Source organism: Atheta coriaria, unplaced genomic scaffold, assembly GCF_025399875.1.
Source record: "Atheta coriaria isolate IRGN ID8LTWV9N9 unplaced genomic scaffold, Caltech_Dcor_3.1 hic_scaffold_9_pilon, whole genome shotgun sequence".
In the NCBI taxonomy this organism is placed as follows: domain Eukaryota; kingdom Metazoa; phylum Arthropoda; class Insecta; order Coleoptera; family Staphylinidae; genus Dalotia; species Dalotia coriaria.
In genome coordinates, this window is record NW_027045451.1 from 2,059,532 (window position 1) to 2,080,337 (window position 20,806).

At 38.3% G+C, this 20,806-nt stretch overlaps 1 protein-coding gene and 3 non-coding genes across 9 annotated transcripts in view; 2 read left to right on the plus strand and 2 right to left on the minus strand.

Annotated features, from left to right (window-relative positions):
- LOC135799552 (uncharacterized) overlaps positions 1-20,792 on the minus strand; it is a 97,247-nt gene extending 76,455 nt beyond the window's left edge. For all 6 annotated transcript variants that reach the window (XR_010550022.1, XR_010550021.1, XR_010550020.1 and 3 more), the window contains exon 1: positions 20,413-20,792. Coding sequence is in view for 2 of the 6 variants with exons in the window: in XM_065312684.1 (XP_065168756.1) it covers positions 20,413-20,458 (46 nt within the window). In the remaining 4 variants the exon portion in view is untranslated. The remainder of the gene's footprint in view (positions 1-20,412) is intronic.
- Positions 754-825, plus strand: TRNAH-GUG (transfer RNA histidin (anticodon GUG)). Its single transcript has one exon. It is a non-coding gene; the product is annotated as a tRNA-His (tRNA).
- Positions 4,107-4,179, plus strand: TRNAF-GAA (transfer RNA phenylalanine (anticodon GAA)). The gene has a single exon. It is a non-coding gene; the product is annotated as a tRNA-Phe (tRNA).
- TRNAF-GAA (transfer RNA phenylalanine (anticodon GAA)) lies at positions 15,449-15,521 on the minus strand. The gene has a single exon. It is a non-coding gene; the product is annotated as a tRNA-Phe (tRNA).
- Positions 20,793-20,806: the final 14 nt, after the last annotated feature.

Sequence of the window (20,806 nt, forward strand, 5' to 3'; positions counted from 1 at the left end):
TTCAGTTTTAACTATGCTATCTTATAGAGAATAGTCCGTAGATTAAGACGCTGCGATCAGATCTTATTTATCTGTTTTAGTTTACGAGATATTCGCGATTGAAAAAAATGGTCAAAAATTGGAAAATGTCACTTTTTAGTACTTTCAGTGGCGTTTTTTGACCTTTTGCTATTGGAAATATAATTATTTTCTATTTTTATATGATAGGGAATTTTCCAATCTATCATAATCTACATTTTTCTGGTTGCTATCTCTTTCAGTTTAGAAGATATCAGTTTTCAAAAATCGTCGAAAAAAAGTATCAAGCACCCCCCCTTGCCCATTTTTTTCTTAAGAATGAAAATTTCATCTCTCAGATTTCCGTTTTAACTATGCTATCTTATAGAGAATAGTCCGTAGATTAAGACGCTGCGATCAGATCTTATTTATCTGTTTTAGTTTACGAGATATTCGCGATTGAAAAAAATGGTCAAAAATTGGAAAATGTCACTTTTTAGTACTTTCAGTGGCGTTTTTTGACCTTTTGCTATTGGAAATATAATTATTTTCTATTTTTATATGACAGGGAATTTTCGAATCTTTCGTAATCAGCAATTCGTTGGTTGCTATCGCTCTTAGTTTAAGAGATAAAACTGACAACACAACAAACGAGTGAAGCAATCTACGTATATTAATGTAGAGCAACAGCACTCAACGTGAAAGTTAATTTGCTGCTGTTTTAATCGGAAGCAGCGCGTTAATAAGTCTTCAACAGCCGTGATCGTCTAGTGGTTAGGACCCTACGTTGTGGCCGTAGTAACCCAGGTTCGAATCCTGGTCACGGCAATGTGTAAACATTGTCACGGTGAAGACATTTTTTGAATTATGTCGAAATATACATACGATTTATACTCCAATAGCAACTGTAGTAGAAATAACCTCATTGGTACTGACCTGCAACAATACAAACATAAATATTAAAAAATTAATCTCAACGTTATCTTGACAAATTTATTTAAATTCAAGGTCTTGAAACCTTGGTTTTTAGATAATAGAATCATTTCCACATTGCGTGTAATGAATTTTCAACCAGCCGGCTAATATGGTCAATTTGTGCGCGTATGTCTAATGCGTATATCAATTAAAAAGGGTCAACAGACGCTAAGGTAAAGTGAAATTCGTACGTATCAACTATAACCCAGTGCCAAAAAGTTAGACCTAGCCTGGTCCAAAACCCTACAAGTTCGGCGAGTTTGGGCAGTTAGGACATGTGATATTCAAATGTGGGCAGTGCGGGAATATTAAGCAAGCCAAGGACGAAAACACTAAAACCCCAAAACCCCACTACTCTACAAAACTAACCTCCCATATGAATAAAGGGTGTGAGTACTTTAATTGCATCAACATTTACAAAGCCGCATAATCTTCTATTTAAGGTTAAATTCCCCAGAAAGAAATAAAAAACAAGATTTAATTCGAAAGATTGTCACCACTGCAAATATATAGAGCAGTCCACTTAGAAATAATAAATCATTATGTTTTATTCATCGCCACACTTGATATTGTTGTTGCTGCTGTGGTGCATTGAATCACAGCAGTAATTTAATAAGCGGAAGCAATATACAAGATGGAAAGCGGAATACATTTCGGTGATTTGTTGTGTGCGTATGTATGTATTCCAAGCAGCGTGTGCAGGACGAAATCGTGTTTTCCACCAGCCAGGAAAGCGAGAAAACCCGCGTCAAACTCCTCCTCGCAAGAGCTACAAGGTAAGCAGCAGCAAAGCAGGAAGCTCTCGTAAACGGACTCCATAACGCTCCTTCCTATCCGTTCAGCGGCTGCAATCCGTGTGTATACGAAGCGTCCCCGAAAACCCGCAAACATACCCCCGGGGCCGGTCGGTCAGTGGCCGCATTACCCTGTATTTTTTCAGCGCTCGTGCCAAGCGCCCGTTATACAGTTGGCGTTTGTCGTCGTCCCGGCCCGCCGGCGGTCGCAGTGGCGCGGCGGCTGTTGAATGCAGTGACACGGTGTAACTTTGAGTTATTTTACCTAATACCGCCGGCGTGGATGTGTCGTGCGGTTTTGCGCACGGGGAGGCGGGCGTACCTCCTCTATTACTTGTCTCTCGACATCGCCTCTACCGCGCGACTGCCGCCGCCGTCCGCAATTTATTACGTTTATTATTATGTCGAGTCTTGCAGGAAATTAACTATACACGTGGCGTGCAACGTTCCGCCGGAAGAGTCGCGACGCAATTTCAATTTGAAAACGAGCTTCGTGATATCCAGCAAAACCTCACACACATGACCCACCTCATTATTTGTATTTATTAATAAAGTGGAAGGAAATATTTTTAAATTTAAAAATTGCAGTTTTAATGATATTTAGTGAAATAAGTGAAAAACTTTAATAATTTTTCAGACGGAAATTACATTACGGCCGAGATGAGAGTTTGCTAGCAACCATTAGGGCCGAAGTAGGCGAATAGTACGAGTATAACTAGAGAAATGTAATCGCGCCGTCAAAAGCAAGGTCTGTGGCCTAAACATCGAGAAGAGGAGGCTTGGCATTAACTCGAAATACACACAGTTGCTGCGCCCGACGATTGAAGTTGCTAATAGGTGGAAATTTGCTATTAGAATTTCGCGAATTCAAATTAATAATATCTGACTCTGTGGCAATCAGGGCGATTTAAACTTTTCTCATAACTCACGTCGAAAATTCCAAATATTCTAGTTTTGACCCACTCAACGCAAAGCGTAATAAAATTACGAAAATATTAAAATTTCCACGGAAAAATGACAGAAATGCAGTGAATGAGATTCCACAACTTTAAATATACATTTGAAAGTTTGTCACAGACTGTCGTACGCTGCGTCCGCAGTACGTGACTCCTTCGGAGCTGGTTTTCCAGAAAGTTCAAGCCAAAGAATCAGTTTCCAGTTGTTCGCCGCTGTCGTTCCGTTGCTCGATAATAGACATGTTGTTAGGAGAGACAAACTAACTCGAGACGCATAAAACAAGCTTAAAGAGGGCAGCAGCACGCCGAATGCGACCGGACTCCACGTTCGACCCGCGTCGAGCGGAAAATCCAATAATATCGCCCCTCCAATGCCCAAAAAGAAGAGAAAAAACACGCACAACCTAAACCAACTGCAACCTCTTGCTTCCTTTCTTAAACTTCCTACAACTTTCCGGCAATAAAAAATACACACATACATTTACAATAAGAAAAAGAAAAAAGTCTGAAAACAATTTTGGCTCGTGTACACATCCGCGCGTAAGCTTCCTAATTCCTAATTGTTCTTTATTTTGTTCTTGTTCGATTGTTTTATTTCGCTGTTTAAAGAAATCCGCTCAACTTGTTGCCGCACCGACTGCAATTTAAATTGATTTCGTCGCCGTTGGCAAAACAAAAGTTTACACGCTCGGAATTTTCGCCCCGCAGGCGCGGGTTGTTTCGTAATTGCGCTGAAAAAAGCAAAAATCCCGTCACGCGTATTTTGCGCGCACGTCCGGCTGTCTCAAAACTTCTTTATCCACACCACGTGTGTACAAAGTGTATACACATTACCATTTTTACCACCAAACTTTTGCGGTTGGCTTACTTTAAAACGTCCGCAAAAAAACGCAAGTTTATTTATGAAGATAAATGTAGAATTAATTACAGCAAACTTTGCACTGTGTACAAAATGACAAGCATAAAAGTGTGGTTAGGTTTGGAGGACTTGGTGAGGTTTTTATGGCGGACGCCGCGAATCCGAAAACGATTTTTCATTTTCAATTCGTCCGCGGGGAGACTTCCTCGCACAGCAGCAGCACCACTCGCGCGGTTTTTTCGTTTCCACTTTTGGTTTTTGCTATCACGACACGAAATCGAACGGCTGACTAAAAGCCTTTATATAAATGTCTGTCCCTTTTCTATTATATTCAATGTCTCTATAACTGCTGCTTTTTAGATTACGTTCGACGAGTGGGAAGTTAATTTTTTCCACATTTTTTTCTGCTTCACGTATTTGATTCAATTGACGCAAATAAATGTCCCGTAGAAATTTCCATTTCATGTTAGATTGTATAATTTTTTATGGAAAAAATGTAAAATTTATGATTTTGCAGAGACACCAGCCGAAATAGCTCAGTTGGGAGAGCGTTAGACTGAAGATCTAAAGGTCCCTGGTTCGATCCCTGGTTTCGGCAATCAATTTTAGTAAAATATTTAAAATTCTAAAACTTTTGTTCATAAAAGTTTATAAAAATTTAGTTTTTTGCATTTTTTGATCACTGGAAGAGTCTACAAGACACTAGACGATTCCTCAGAGTTCAAATTCACAATTGTAACACAACCCCCCAGATTACAGTCATATATCAGTTTGGCCAAATTCATACCGCTGCCGGCGTCGCCGCCGCCACCACTTGTGAAACGGCGGAAAATTTACCACGCCGTACAGCGCGCGGATTTACTTGTCACATAACGGAAAATATTACACGTGTTTTCACAACCTCATGTTGCCGGCTTATCTCGTTCGCGTCCCGCACTTTTCCTTTTCCGTTTTATACCCCCACCACCGTTTACAAGTGGTGTGTCGGCAGGGACGTGCGCCTGCAACCCATACCAATACACATATACATGCGTTTAGGCATAAATATCCCACTCATAAATTCCGTTTGCAGGCGTGCGAAGAGCAAACGTATACGCCGCTTAATTTGTCGTTATAGATTGATGGCACAACGTATGCCAAGTTTATTTATGAATTGCCCTCGTTTTCAACCAAGAAAATATCTCATGCGGCACATATAATACTTGTACGTACTTGAATTGAAAAATAAACACTTTGTATTATATGTGATGTTTGCCTTCCGCTAGGAAAACACAATGGCGTCGGCGGCGTGTAAGTAGGATGGCAATTTACTTTTTATATTTCATAAAAATAAGTCGCCGCAATGAGTTTGTGCGAGCATGCACAATTTGTACTCGCACACGTCCTTGTTTAAGTGCGGATGACACATAATGACAATGGTAGCGTTCGCGCAATTCTAAATGAGAGCATGCCGTATGGGTGCGGGGGTGGGAAAGCGGGTAGCGAGAGCATTCCCAGCGTCAGCGCGTTAAAGAGCATTTCTATTTTTCTTCGTCGCCCCTCCAAACCGAGTTTCACGTTTTAAAAGAGCGCAAAAATGCCATACATGACATTATAGTGGAAAAACTAAACATGCTCACATACAGGGTGTTAAAAATATATTTTTTCATTAAAGTTGACTTGTGTTACTTAAAAAATAACATTATTCTGGTTTTAAACCAACTAAAAGATATTAAATTTAATAAAATAAATGAATACACATGTAAACACTTTGTAAATGTAGAAATTTCAAGACAAGTCAACGTTAATGTTGTTGCAGTGCCAAGAACGTACGACGCCGACAACGACGTCATAACAGCCAGCAAGAACCAACAAACGCATTGCACATTTCACACTGCACATTGCGTCAATGTCGCGCGTTAGCTTTCTTCATTTCCCAAGCTGCCATCGCTACCCCCATCCACCATCCGTATTATATCGAATGACATTTTCTCATGCTAAAAGTACATCGGCGCAGCAAGCACAAAGAAACGCACGGTAATGTGTCTGGATTTACATAAACTATGCAAACTTCATTTTCATTGTGTGTTTCAAACCAACAAACAATGAAGGAACACAAATACAAAAGTGAGTTTAATGCAGGAGAGGCAGAAATTTCTTTCAAAAATATTTCAAGCGTTGAAAAGGAAAATTGTGAAAATGTTAGTAATCTAATCAAGAATATGGCGGATATCAGTAGGCAAACTGCTGAGATAACCAGATGAAAATACATAATACGCACTTGGGGATAATCTTGATTAGATAAACTCGATTTTCCTCTTCGTGAAATATTCAACATAGCAAAAACAAGAATATACCGGTATTCTAGCGGAAAATAACAACTCAAAAACCGGTTTTGTTTTAAAACTTTCGACACCACAAAAAATGCTTTTAAGAAAATTATATTATGCAAAATATATACACGCCCGGACGACGTCACATCACATCAGCACGCTGCGCCTTGCCTTAATTAAGCCCCTAAAGTGTGTGCGTTAATGGCAGCGTGCAGAAATGGATGGACGCACTGGGACGCGTAAGGCGCGCGCGAGTGTCCTTCAATGAGCGGCCGCCGTCGCCTCTGCCGCACGCAACGTAAATTCCGCATGAAGATAACAGCTCGCAATCCTGCAATCGCCTTAGGATACCGTCGTGGCGGGCCGAGTGTTTGGTCGCCATGTGACTAATTAATGACCGCGACGGCCTCACATAATTTCAGTTACCGCCGCCCGAAGAGCGCGCGCCAAACAAGCTACAGCGCGCACGAAAACAACAAACCAACAACAGGACGCGGGCCTTTTAATAATTTACGTGTTGGGCACATTACCAAACAGTGCGCAAACTTTCAACATCCACAAACCACCCAGTGTTGGCAAAACAAATCACAAATCATACACGAAATATAACAAAACACCCTGTAGATGTATTTAATTTAATCTTCCCGGGTTGTGAAAATCAAAACATCTTCCAAAAAGTTGCAAAATCAGCACAACACGGCTGCTAAGTAATTAATTATCATTAAGACAACTTTCACCACCGTAACAACATGCAACACCACAATTTTGAATTGCGTAAACGCGACAGACGGCTGGTCCAGGACAGCCATCATCAATGACGCGTGATGGCCGGATGGAGTAATTAATTCCATTGCAAATTAGCAACACCATCACACAATGTGATGGCCGGAAGCCGGAAGTATTTAATAAAGCCTTCGCCGCAGAGCTGCGCGGAAAAACAACAACGCAACACAGAGTTGTGGACTTCATTCAAATTGCCAAAGGCTTACGTTGTTACATTGTGCGAATGAACCCCGCCCGAAAGTCGCAAATGGCGGCGGCGGCGGCATTATAATGAAATGGAGAATAAAGAATGCGTAATAAAATTTAGCAAATAAAGCGCGCACGACGAAATTGAAATTAATTTCGTTTGTTAGCGCAATGATAAATGGACGCATAATTCACTGGAAAGCGGATGTAAGAAATTTAAATTCAAATTCAAAATGTTGTTTACACAATATAGTTTTGGGTAATATTAAGGGAAATGTTTTTGACAAGTTTGAGTTGCTTCATTCAAACTGCCAAATTTCATTTGCAGAACATCCCACTCAAGGTGGTTGAAAGTTAAATGTCAAAAGTCAAAAATTCCCTCCGGTTATCTCCAAACCGCTTGAAAACTCAAAATCAAAAAGTCTTTCATCCCACATTGTTCAATTATGACAATTTTAAATCAAATAAAGTGGGTAAAAGAGAAGTTACTCAAATAACTTATACCAATACCTGTAATATTTGCGCGCATTTCATGTTCTGCGTGTGGAATTAGACGAACATCAGAATGCATTCGGCGTTGGGCGCAAACCGACCGTGAGCAGGCGTGAGCATGTGATCCAGCTCTACGTGTGCACAGCAAGTACGCGCACGTATATATAAGTAGGACGCATTTTAGGGATTTTCGCAATTCCCACGAATTTCACCCGGCTTACGCGCAAAAACCACACCAACAAAATATTACAAACGCAGGCACCAATACGTTAGTCTTATTTATTGAATAAACATTTTAGACTAAATCATTTTTGCTGAATTTCGCAAGAGCGCGTCGAGTTAGAAAAATGTTACTCGCTGAGATGGAAACGACGAACTGCCAGCGGCAGTCTTATAACTTCCACGAACTGAGTGTCATGGAGATTGTACACAAAGGAGTAGAGAGCCGTCGAGTAAAAATTTTTTGCGCCCGCCGAAAGTCAAGAAATCCGTAAAAAGTGAAGTGAAGTCTGATGTTCTTATCCCGGCATTAAAATTCAACTCATGTCTACAGTCTCCACACTCTGGATCCAGCAGTAGCTCGAAATCGAATTGAAAATGTTGATCGTAAGTAAATCAAATAAAAATATTTGGGTATATTATGATTAATGATTCTCCGGCGGGTGGAAAATAAATACGCGTATGAAAGAAAAATTAAATTTTGAGAGCTTTGTAGTTTGGTGAGCTTGTCAAAGTGCGCACATATTAAATTTCATTTGTTTGCCGCTTTTTGCCACATCGGTTCTCGCTTTTTGCGCGTCGAATGCGGGTGTGGAACTGTGGACATTGACAAATTAATTTGTGAATTCAACAAATTCCAAACTACCTAAGCCTCTCATCTCGCCTCTCTTCTCAATTTCCTTTCTTGCCGCCTTTCCGTTCAACATATCCGAGAATGGCCCCACGCACTGGGCACTAATCCGGAAAGTCCTGTACTCATTATCCGGATGTCACCGTGACATTTCTCAACGGCCATGCGGGGCCTCACACGCACATATGAAGCAGAGAATTCCGCCAAGTTTAAATCCACGTCTATCTTTACCAAAACACCTCTCGCAACCAGAAACATTCAAAGCTACTAGTGTTGTTCTAATCTCTCATGTTCATTATGATCATCAGTGTGCTTGAAACTTTCCAACATTACGCATTATGCGCTGTTTGGGTTACAATACAAAGTGAAATTTAATCGATGTTGTTACAATTTGCATATATAAACCCCAAAAGTCCAGAATATACCCTCGTAACTTAGAAGTTGTCACATAATCAATTTATTATTGCTCTTTTATGGATAGTATATTGGATAGTTAAGACTATCAATTGCAGCAGTTAAGAGATAAATTCCAGCACCGCCCATTATGGCTTTTTCCAACGATCGAATTTATTGGACACGCAGTAGATTCCTATAGCAGAGGACATATATGCACTCGGCAAACTCTTAAAACCGATAAGTAGCAGCCGCAGTGTTTGCCAACATGACATATACAAAGCCATAATTTCACTTATCTACCGACAAACTGTAGCCAAGTGCCAATGCGGCAAACTATCTCGACTTTTCCAACTCTGCAACCAAAGGTGTGCAAATCGATAGATTACGATCTTGTCTTTCCAATAAAATGTGAATCCACAGAAAGCAAGACAGAAAGTGTGGGAAACTTTATAAGGAATAAAATTGAATTGAGGGTTAACGAAATAAACTTATAATGTGTCGAGTGGTGAGGCCGAGAAATAAAACTAGTTTGGCGGCCAAGTGTACAGGTCTCGGGGAATTGCTATGAAAAAATAAAAAGTACCAGCTGCCCTTATACAGCGGTGGCCCTGGTGGAGGCGCCAGTGGCGCGTTGCGGTATAAAATGTCCGGAATTTACGAGCGTTCGCATCGTGCTCTGATTTAACGAACGTGTAACGGTAACCTGTGTCGATTTCGGCCGTTCTGAGCATAACGCGCCACGTAAGAAATCCGCCCGCACCACAACCGCCAGGAAACGAATTGGCGTGCGCGCACACCGCACGTGCGAACTTGTCGCTTGATAATAAATCCCATATAAAACTGTTTCGGTCGCGTTTATAAAGCAATAAAATGCGCGTGGAATTATAACATGGCGGCCACGTACGCTGGGTATAAAAACGTACGAGGAATCAAATTGTGGGCACAATTCGATGAAATTGAAAGCACGCGTCACGATAAAAATTTACCTTATAATAACCGATGCAGAGCAGTGGTAACACGGATAACTGGCTGACTTCAGATTTTGGATACTTGAAGATTAAAATTAAAACTATTCAGGAATCTTGAAGCTGCTGCAAATGTCGCTGGCGTAACGTTGAATGCAAGCTTCAGAACGCTCACTAACGGAAGTTGAACATATTTACCCGAAGTCACCCGAAGTCAACGCGCGAGATTTAAATTTAACCGAAAACTATAACCTTACAAGTAGGCAACCAAATGCGCACATAAATCACAAAATGCTAATTTTGCACCTAAAGAATGCGCAACTTGAACAGTAACTTTGTAAACTTGAAGTAGTTGCATGGAAATTGAAACGAATTGAATTTCTAACGCGATTTTTCATAATTTACAAACTTCTTGCATTCGATTTTGTTTTACTTTCGCGCTTCCTTCTCGCACGCCGCCGCCGTTTTATTAACATCCTACCTTTGGAAACTCTTTTAAACTTTGCACATTTCCTTCTACAAATTTTTATAACTCACAAAATCCAATATCTCTAGATAATTCCGTTCTATTTTCCTTATTTTCCTTGCATGCGTCACTAAAACTCCAAAATTAATTAGTCCAGCGTATATTAATCGTTGGTGTGGTTTATGTCAACATAAGTAGAGCTAACAAGACCCACAATAAACGTAGGTAAACTTAAACAAAGTGTTCACGTAAATTAATGCTATACCATTATTAGTATTGTCGCATTGTTACACCAAGGACACCACCAATTCACCGCACAAATAAAACCCTCAAAACAACAAATGACGACCCGGCTGGCGAAGGAGGCGGCGTGTGTGTTGAAAGTGTTTTATTTATTAAACAGTATGTTGCGGTCTGCGGTCGAATGGTACACGCGTACTCCTTTCGAGGATTGTATTATGGCAACGGCGGTAAACGCGCGTAATAGAATAATGCAATCGAAACCAAAAGGTGAGCTAGGGGCCAAGTTGACTACAACCGCCGCCGCCGCCCTCATTTAATAGCTGTAGTGGTTTTAATATTAAAGCAGGTGAAACACATGTCGTGGCGTGGGACGATGTACGATGTACATTTTACATTGTTTCATTGTCTAGCCCAGGCAACGCGTAACTAAGCCGCCGCCGGCGCGTTTCACGAGTATAAAATGCGGGTGCGTTGACAGAAAGGTCTTAGGCGCACATCACATCGTCCTGAAACATGTATGATGCAGGTTTACAATTTCGGGTGAACAAAGGTAGAGCAAGATTACCTCATCATGTAAGCACCTATTATTTTATTCCTAGAGCATGATGATAGGGCTACAAGTTATTTTTTTGAGGTTAAGTAGTGACACATTTGAATTATTAACCACATAACCTATTTTTATAGCTAGAACTGAGATATTTTTGTCTTTAAAGACGTGAAATTTATATTTGTCGGTTTTTCTATTGTCGTAATATATCGATTGATCCGATGACAAGAAATAACGGCAGTGGTTGCCTTAAGCAATCCATTAAATTCGAAACAAAAAGATTTCCGTGCGTCGAAAAACATTTTCGACACGAAAACCCAATTAATTTATTACGCATTATAGCGAACAATGCACGCAGATTACATTTTCGGCGACAGCATTTTAGATAAATTAATTATAGTATTATCGTCAAAATAATTAATTACTATATGATTCCAGTTTCCGGCTTGTCTGCCGCCGCCGGCAACCCACTGCGCATCATCCACATGTTTAAAACACTGACCATAACTGTCTGTTTCCCTGACGTCATACAAACTGTTCTAATCCAACGAATAGCGGGGAAAAAATAAAATAAAAACAAGGACGTAATAAAACAACCGGCTCGCCAAACTGTAAACTAAATGTAGCGCCGCCTAATTGCGTGTGTAGTGAGCAACAGGAAGGGCGGAAAATTTAGAGCATTAGCCAAGCCAACTTGGCAATAATTTCACTCTTAATAGACCACCCGGGAGCAGCCGCTACGAAGAGGGAAAAAAACTAAGGAGCGAACGACTAACGACCAACTTTTCTAGCTAGCTGCAAACACATTCTTGCCTCTTCAACGCGAAAGTTTGCTCGAAAAGAGTTTTAATAGAATTTTACACACTCGTGCCAAAATAGCAGCCGGGCGGCTCTCGGTTTAAATCCAGTTTGGTTTTTCAGGAGCAGTTTATAACAAGGACGTCGACAATATGCCTGCTTAGCGTTTTTTTCCGACAACTAAATGATAAAAAATTAAAAATTAAAGTTTCGTGTTACTATGCGCCGCTAATAAAAATTTTATAGGTTATATTTTAACACCAAAGATGAAATCTTTGCACTTATAATTTCCATAATACGCGTATCTGGAGGCGCGTTGCAGGAGGTCCGATAACCACGTGCACAATAACCACCCCCAAACACACGTAGCATTTTTATCGGAAAAGAATGACCCGATGGGGGTAAGTAGAAAGATTGTTGTATGCTGTGGTATAGAGGGTCCGTTGGAATTAAACATTGTTGTTGCGACCATGTCTGCACGCGATGTGCGTCGACCTCTTTTACACGCTTCGCCTTGTTTCACCTGCATTCCCTGATTTCTGACCGCTAAAGAAACACACACATTCTAATCAAATATTACGGATTCAACATTTGCAATACCACAATTATTACAGCGTAAATCTCGGTGTGGAATTTCGGATTTTGAATTATGCGCACGCGTTCGGAGTTTTTGTGTTAATGTGTAGCTAATGCCATAAATCTTGTACATGCGCTCGTTTCACGGTGCGTGCGAATGAAAAAATGTGGAAAAACACAACAAACGAAGCGAGCCGTGCGAAATTGTCGTAAAATGCACGCCATCTCATTTTAATATCGAGGTAATTATATGGTAACGAAGGTATTATATGAAATACATATTTTAGTATAGAGTTTCTACTCTTGGACGACTGACAGAGGGTGAAAATGAATAAAAATTTATCACGAAAAGACAGAAACAAAATTAGAAAGGAAAAAAGTAGAGGGGGAAAAGTAGACAGTTGCGAGGGGACTACTGGGCGACTCAGACACGACTGAGCACTGGGGTCGCGACGCGCTGCCTTTTATACCTGCAAATAGTGGTGGGGGAAGTCTACGCGTTTGAATGCATTCACTACGAGTACTTTGTGACTCACACTGCTCGCACTTCTAGCGCTATTTAGTTAAAAACGTTTTTTTATTATTTTTCTGAATTACTTATTCTTAGAAAACTCATTGTTCAAGTATAATATTATTATCCATTTTGAGCAAAAACCGTCTGTTCAGCTGTAGCGCGTCTACACAAAAGCAAATTTCTTTATCACGATCCTAATTGCATTACGAACAGACGTCGACATAAAGATTAGCGGATGGCACGCAATCGTTATACACTGTTATACCGTCTCGCCACCTTCATCCAACCATAAGCTGATTGTTGATATACACGATATGATGATCACATAATCTAATTCCTTGCAATTCTAATTCACACTGGCATATCAAAAAAATGTAAAATTAAAAAAAAGAAAGTCAATAACTAGAACGACATTACCACACTTAGTCAGCGAAAGTAATTTCCATGACTTCAAGCTTGAAATTTGTCGACAAGTCGACTGCAGCGCGTAAATTGTTTGTTGACGTGCTCGGCGTCAATAAAAAAATATTTAAAAATATGTAAATTTTAATTTAAATCCTCGCCTCGCATAATAATCCCGCGTGCACGCACACGGATTGCGTGCGATGACAAAGAAGTGAATTTTAATTGTCGATGTGCGAGATGTGCGCCATGTGTTCTTCCAAGAGTGAAAATTTTAATTAAATATTTTTTGCGTACACATCAAATGTGAAAAGAGTGGAGCCCCGGAGAGAGCATGTGGAATTTTAATTGGAAAATAAACTTTAAGCTCTCATTTTGCGCCCGTCTTGTGGCGTTTATATTGTTTGTACATTAAAAATTTTGCATTCGCCTACAAAGCGCTGCTTTTTATGAGGTCGTAATTATAAAACAATCGTACTTTTTTAAAGTCTACAAGCAGCACACATCTAATTTTAACAATTCATTAATATTCCAATAGCGTGATGTATATTTTTTGATTTTTTCATAAAATACGCGCAGTCTATATAATAAATTTCAAACATAAATTTGTAAATGACAGGATAGGAAAATAAATATTGAACGATAATCGTTATTGTATGTTGATTTATACGACGGGATGAAATTTGTTGCAATGTGTCGACACAAATCTTGCCAATAATAAAATATTAATTTTTTTAACCAAATTTCAATGCTAAATTTTAGTTCCGGTTGAAAAATACCTCTTAAATTTTATTATTTTTTCTTATAGAGAATTTTTCTTAGATTAAGAATCTTCAACTCGTTCATTTCTATCGCTTTTAGTTTATGAGATAACCGCAAAAATGTATTAAAAGTATTAAAGTACTTTAGTCTCGGCTTTAGTCATATGTGTCTCAAAACCGTAGAAAAAATGAAAAATCATAAAAAAAATAAAGAATAATATTATGAATTGTTGTTAAAATTAGAAATAATAAAATTAGATGAACAAATCCCTGCTCAGCTATAAATATAAAATATTCATATTTGGCAACATAATTTTAATCCAACCGCGAAATACGAATTGAATTGTATCCCTTACAGAAACATTCAATTTGCGTTGTTTAGCACCGTAATTTAAAACAAACAAACGTGTCGTCTATTTGTCAATAATAATTGCAACTACTATGTAAATACTACAAACGCGACCGCTGAATAAATACCCGCCGAGTGTTTGTTTGTTCTTTTTTTTTTTAATGCGGCTTACCAGAATATGTATCCGTCTACATGGTTAGTGCATTTTACGTGTGGTTAATAAATTTTATTTTTTAAGTCTTTTTCATTCGTCATATCAGCGATTGATTTGATTGCACGGTTCCACGGTGCGCGCACGCGATCGCTGCGTTTGTAAACACATTTAATGAATTATACGAGTACTACGCATACAAACAACAATCACTATGTAAATAATATATTTTTATTTTCAGTTTGTGATTTTGTAATAGCGTAATGCATCAATGTAGTGGCAGTCATCGCTTATGTTGACCGTTTATCAGAACATTTGTATTGTACGAGTATTGCTTGTGTGTGTAAGGTCGGTGTAGGCGATTAATATTAATTATGATTTTGGCCTTTTTGCCAGTTGAGGTGTAATTAGTTGGATTTTTCAGTGTATCGTTATTTCGCGTGCAGCATTAAGAATAGGCGCAACACAAATAAAAAGCTTGGTGACATAAAAGAGGCCGGACGCATACAGTGTGTGTGTGTATTTTTTTGTAATGTAAAAGCAGAAATAAAGATTTTTTTTCATTTTATAAAAATATGAACATCTTGACAAGTTAATTTCAAAAGAGTATTATAAAGAAATAAATGTAAATGAATAAAATTCTGCTTCTGATGATGAAAATAGAAAGAATCATTAAAAATTCTGTGTAGGGCTTAATTCCAGAAATTAATATTGCAACAATAAAGCCATAAAAATACCCTGTAAAGTCGTCCATTAAAAGTCTTTCTTTAAAATATTAAATGAAACTCATATAATTATTTTTAACAAATTAATTTTTTCACATGACTAAAAACCCTCATTATACTTTGAGTTCCGGTATAATTTTTGGGCATTTAAGCTTTTTATTTAACATATTAAATAATATTTTCAAATTAAACAAGGATATTCGTATTATTTGCTGAATTTTGCAATTTTCAATGAAACAACGAATTGGGCTTTCATGAGAAAAGTTATGACATTGGATATGCGTCATAAACACCAGTAAATGTACGAACGGCATAACGAATCATCATCAAACCCAAAAATTTCAAAATTGCTGCCGAAACCAGGGATCGAACCAGGGACCTTTAGATCTTCAGTCTAACGCTCTCCCAACTGAGCTATTTCGGCTGATACGTTGTAAATTGCTAGTCCAACAGCCGGCGTAAATAAATAACAAGGTTTGTGAATCGAAAATAAACATTTCAACAGAACAGATAATGGAACTTTAATCACAAACAACACCAGCGTAGCATGGTCGATCAAAAAATGAAACTTTTTCATTTGATTTTGAATATAGGTTAATGTTGTGTGCTGGTTGGAATCAAAAACAACTATTTCACAGTCACTCCAACAAATTGGTTGTGAACGGATACAAATGAAACGAAAAGCAAGGCCTAGTCACAATTTTGATAAGTTAATATCCTATCGCGTGCACGATTTTATCGGAAATATCGGTTGATAGTCATTAACTAGGATTTTAATCGGAATTCAAATTGTTCATAACATATTCATGTATTTACAAATAAATATTGAATATTTCCAAAATATAACCTATCATATAATATATTACTGGTATGACAACATTGAATAAATGTATAGTTGGTTGCATACTTCACGTCTACTACATCTACATAACTGAACTTGACAAAATGAAAATAAAAATAAAATAAAATGCGTGATGCAATTAATTGCATGCTGTACACCTAGTTAAAAAGTAAAAAATATAAAGAATACTCTACGTATTTGTAAAAAACACGCACCATACTTTAATTTAATTAAATTCTCTGCATATACGCCGCATCGTGCCAATCAAAAGTTTTAGCACGAACATTTGAAACTGAAATATGCTAAAAATTGGACACGGATGAGTGCACGCGCACTCAGCGAGTTTGTTTGCAACTAAAAACAAAAAACAAATGCCGGAAGAATAATAAAATATGCGGACGCGTGTGTTGTCAATCAATATGTGCCAAAAAGTGATGCGCGAGTGTTAATTAAAATATTTCACCATGCACGTCCATTTTATTGATGATTGATGATGCAGATTGCAAATATCCACTCATAATTTCCGAGTTTGTTCGCTGTTGTAAATTTAACATTGTTATTAGTGTAAAGTGATTTTTTTTGTTGCATGTGAAAAGCACTCGCGGTCAAGTGAAATCAAAAATTTTAAATAATTAAATACGAATATAAAACTACGCATTAAAATTTCGGGTAAAATTGTTAATATTTCATGAGAGTAATATCAAATGGATCCATTAAAAAGCTATAAATATGTTTGCTGAGCAATGGCCTATCCGTCCATCAATGACACGCCTGCATAATTTATAGTTTGCGTGGCTAAATAGCCTACAAATGTACACACCAGCCACACACCCGCCCGCTGATGGTATGTTTTGAATCGCTTTTTTCAATCGCGTCCGAGTTTGAGTCCGAGTCCATAATCAATCACTCCGCTCAAGTGTCGAGTGACTGTCGCGAATGTCGCAAATGTCGCAGTCTAGTCATGATCGAACGGCAGCCGAAGCGTGTCGTCCTCGCGAATATGAATGCCGATGCTAATGCGTGCAGTCAGTGATTGAATAGTTCGACGCATGCAGGATCAGGAGCAGAAACAGGCGCAGGATCACAGATGGCTGCCGCGTGCGCAGCTTATTGCTTCATTACTCGCCGAGCGCGACTTCAAAATGTCAAATATTTCATAACCAAACTGCTAGTGTAATAAATTACAGCTTTCATAAGTGGCTCCATCTGTGAATGTTTAGTTTTATTATAATTACTATTGTTTGTGTAATAACCTATTTCTTTGACTTTTTAAACGAAAAATATCAACGTCAACGTGAGGAAATGATATTCTAAAACAATTATAGCCACGTAACACAATATTTATGATATTATTCGCATTAGTATGCGTTTTATTCTATAATTTTCCATAATCGAGTTTGCCGACACGAAGTTTGCGCCCGCACCACAAAAGGCCAGCGCATTCATGGCGTGCTCCTTCGTCCGTTCCCTTCATGAATGTGTCAGTCGCGCTAACTTAAAAATATCACCCGTTGTTGTTGTTCGCGCGATAAGAAAATCGCTCGCGTTTCTGCTTGTCACGCAACAAGTACCCACCTATACTACATACTACATTATCAAGCGTTTTTCTTCGTTTAAAAACGGCACAAAAGGCCGCCGTCTGCGCGCTCCACTCGTAAACTCGTAAACTTGATGGGAAATTACCCACAATAGGGGAAATTATTGTATATAGTAAATAGGAATGGAAATTGGAAATTAGCAAAACAAATAAATCGTAAACAAAATTAGTCGGAGAGGTATGAAATTGAATTTTTATATTTTAATGCTAAAAATTAAAATAATTCGAAAACTATATAAGATAATATTAAAATAGATTCAAAAAAATTACGTTGAAAATTTAGGGAGAGTAGCCATATTTGGACCATTTTTATATTTTTGATTTATAGAGCCACATATAAACTGTCAATAAAAATTAAGTAGCGGAAAAGTAACTCACAATGCTTACCAACAAAATGATATTTTTGGTTTAAGTAAAAATTATATTTATACCCCTCATATTTCAATTTAAAAATTGTGTTTTTGGTCCAAAGTAAGAAACCGGTTTCCTAAATTGGACCGCGCGGTTTCCTAAATTGGACCATGGTTTTTTAACGGCAATTGACACAATAGTAAATTTTAGTTTTAGCAGTAACACAAGCACATTTTGTATAAACCAAAGTGCGGCATTTCATACAGTGGATCATTTCGAAGATTTGTGCTCGTCCACAAGCTTTTCTAGGAGGTCGAAAAAATGATATACGTTTTCCCTGTAAAACTCCGGTGCCTGTCTTCGGTCCAACTTGGGCAACTTGAAGAATTTATATTTAATGATCAACGACAATCTTAATATAACATAACCTCTCAAAATTAATACTATAAATTATAGATAAATAAAGAAGCTTTCTGATGATAATATAATAATCAGTAAAACTAACGTTTAAACGGCTTGACAGCTCTTGCACTTACGTCGTTATAATAGATTTGATAATCAATGATACACGAAGTTGTTGCCACGAAGAAAGCACGCGGCAAGTTTTAACCCAAATAGTTGCATTAATTGTTTATAAATACGAGTAAAACGAGGGGCCAGTCTATTTTTGCACAAACTTCAACAGTCCGCGGATATCGTGGTGGTCCAACTTAGGCGCTGGTCCAAATTAGGCTACCTTCCCTATAAAGGTAATTATCAATGTTTCCGTAGAAAATTGAATAAAATTGAATGTTTTATATTCAAATAGTTAAAATTAGAATAATTTGTAAACTAAACGTCGAAGAGGAAAGTTTTTTGTTGGTTTTGATAGATAATATTGCAAATTTTTAAAACTAGATGTAAAAATTTTATGTTGAGCATATTTGAAGGTAATTATTAATATTTTTCGTAGAAAATTGAATAAATTTGAATATTTTATATTCCACCGGTTAAAATCATAATAATTTGATAACTAAAAATCGTAGAGAAAAGTTTTTAGCTGGTTTTGATGGATAATATTGCAAATTTTAAAAATAGATTTAAAAATTTTACTTCGGGAATGTCTGAAGGTAATTATCATTGTTTTCGGCGAAGAATTGAATAAAATTGGTCTATTTTTCCTAGAAAGTTGATAAGTAGGCTAAAGAGGCGAGAATTTAAAGTGGAAAACTCTAAAAAGCACTTAATTTGCGGATCGTTGACTGCGGAATCGGTGGTGTTGGCGCCCTGGCCGAATAAGACCTTAAGACCCGAAGGGCATTAATGCTTCGCGGCTTTCTGATTTAATATTTAACGGCATTAAGTGTTATTTACTCGGATTATGCGGAGATTAACACGGGCGCGTATGGGCTGGACCATCTCAGCTCTAATGTGTTTTTAACATACTTTTCATTTACACTGAGTGCTATTCCAATCTATTTTCGACATCCTCACCGTAAATATCCTGCTCAACCATTGAATTCGGTAAATATTTGCATAAATTTTTATGAAACACGGCAGATAGTAAAATATTAATTGTAAATAATTCAAATTGCTTGTTATTTGAACAACCGAACAACCCCCACACACACAACACGTATGTGAGTATTCGGGCAATGTTGAAATCTCCACTCAAACGCAAACCCAGTTCAATTCCAGCGCATCCCGCGGATTGCCAACGGCGCAATTGAAATAAATCATGGAATCATCGCAATTTGCGATAACAATCGACGAATATTAATGACCCGATCGCCATACACATTCGTATATTAACTAGGACAAGCTAGGAAAACGACGAGCGAACAATTTACTCAAACAACAATCGCTGTTAACGAATGTTAAGCGCGCGCGCCTTGTTTTGACTGTTCTGATTGCCATCGCGCGATTGGTGATGCAACTGCCCATACCACTTAGCCACCCTTGTTGGATTTACACGCGTAAAACAACAACGCCCGAGCGCTTACTATCAATTAACCCCGAGACTGTTGATTAGCTCGTTATGATGCTGCCGGCCGCAGCAGGTAGAGATTCGAGTACAAAACCGCGGACGTGCGCAGTCCTCGCTGAAATTGTTCTTCGGGGAAATTACTTTCGTAAGCAATATGCCAATACATTCCGCCACACCGCTTGTTACAAACCAAATAACATAATATCCAGCATTAGATGCATTGACACAGTCAGTGTGTGTCTGTTTGCACATATGCGTTCGCCACACGTTATGATAGTTGCACATGTAAAATTAACGTCGGGTTTTAATTAAGTTGCAAACGACGCGGTCGCACTCCTCGCGATGAGAGCGTCAAAGCCAGCCAAATTCGCCAGTATGAATATAAAGTCGTTACACCGCAAACACGACAGTTTTCAAGCGTCGAATTAAAATTACAACGCGCTAGTTTCGGCCAGCGTAGTGCTACCAATTAAATTGCTTTGCAATATTAATGCATAAAATATGCATCATCATAAAATCAGTTATAGCCGAAACACAAACACACACATACAATCACTCACCGTTTATGAAGAGCAGAATTGCGAGGACGTGACTTGCCCACTTCATATTGGATCCTGATTACACTTGCAATCTTCGCACTTATCACATTCTTACTTGTTATTATTAAGAATCAACCGTCTTGTACTTCATGTAAATGTTTTAATTTAAGTTTTGGTCAAGTTAAACCACGCATAACACTATTTGTGTTTATTGTACGTTGATAAACAAGATAAGATGTTTTTATCTTTTGATTTGCAGACTTATACGTTTAAATTTAGTTGGTTCATCGAGCCGGACACAAACTTTTCAAATGCGGCACTACGCGAATTACGAAACGCGCGATACAGACGGCAAGCGCGTACATAACCATCCCCAATGTGCGGCACCGAACGCAACGCAAGCGAGCGCTACACT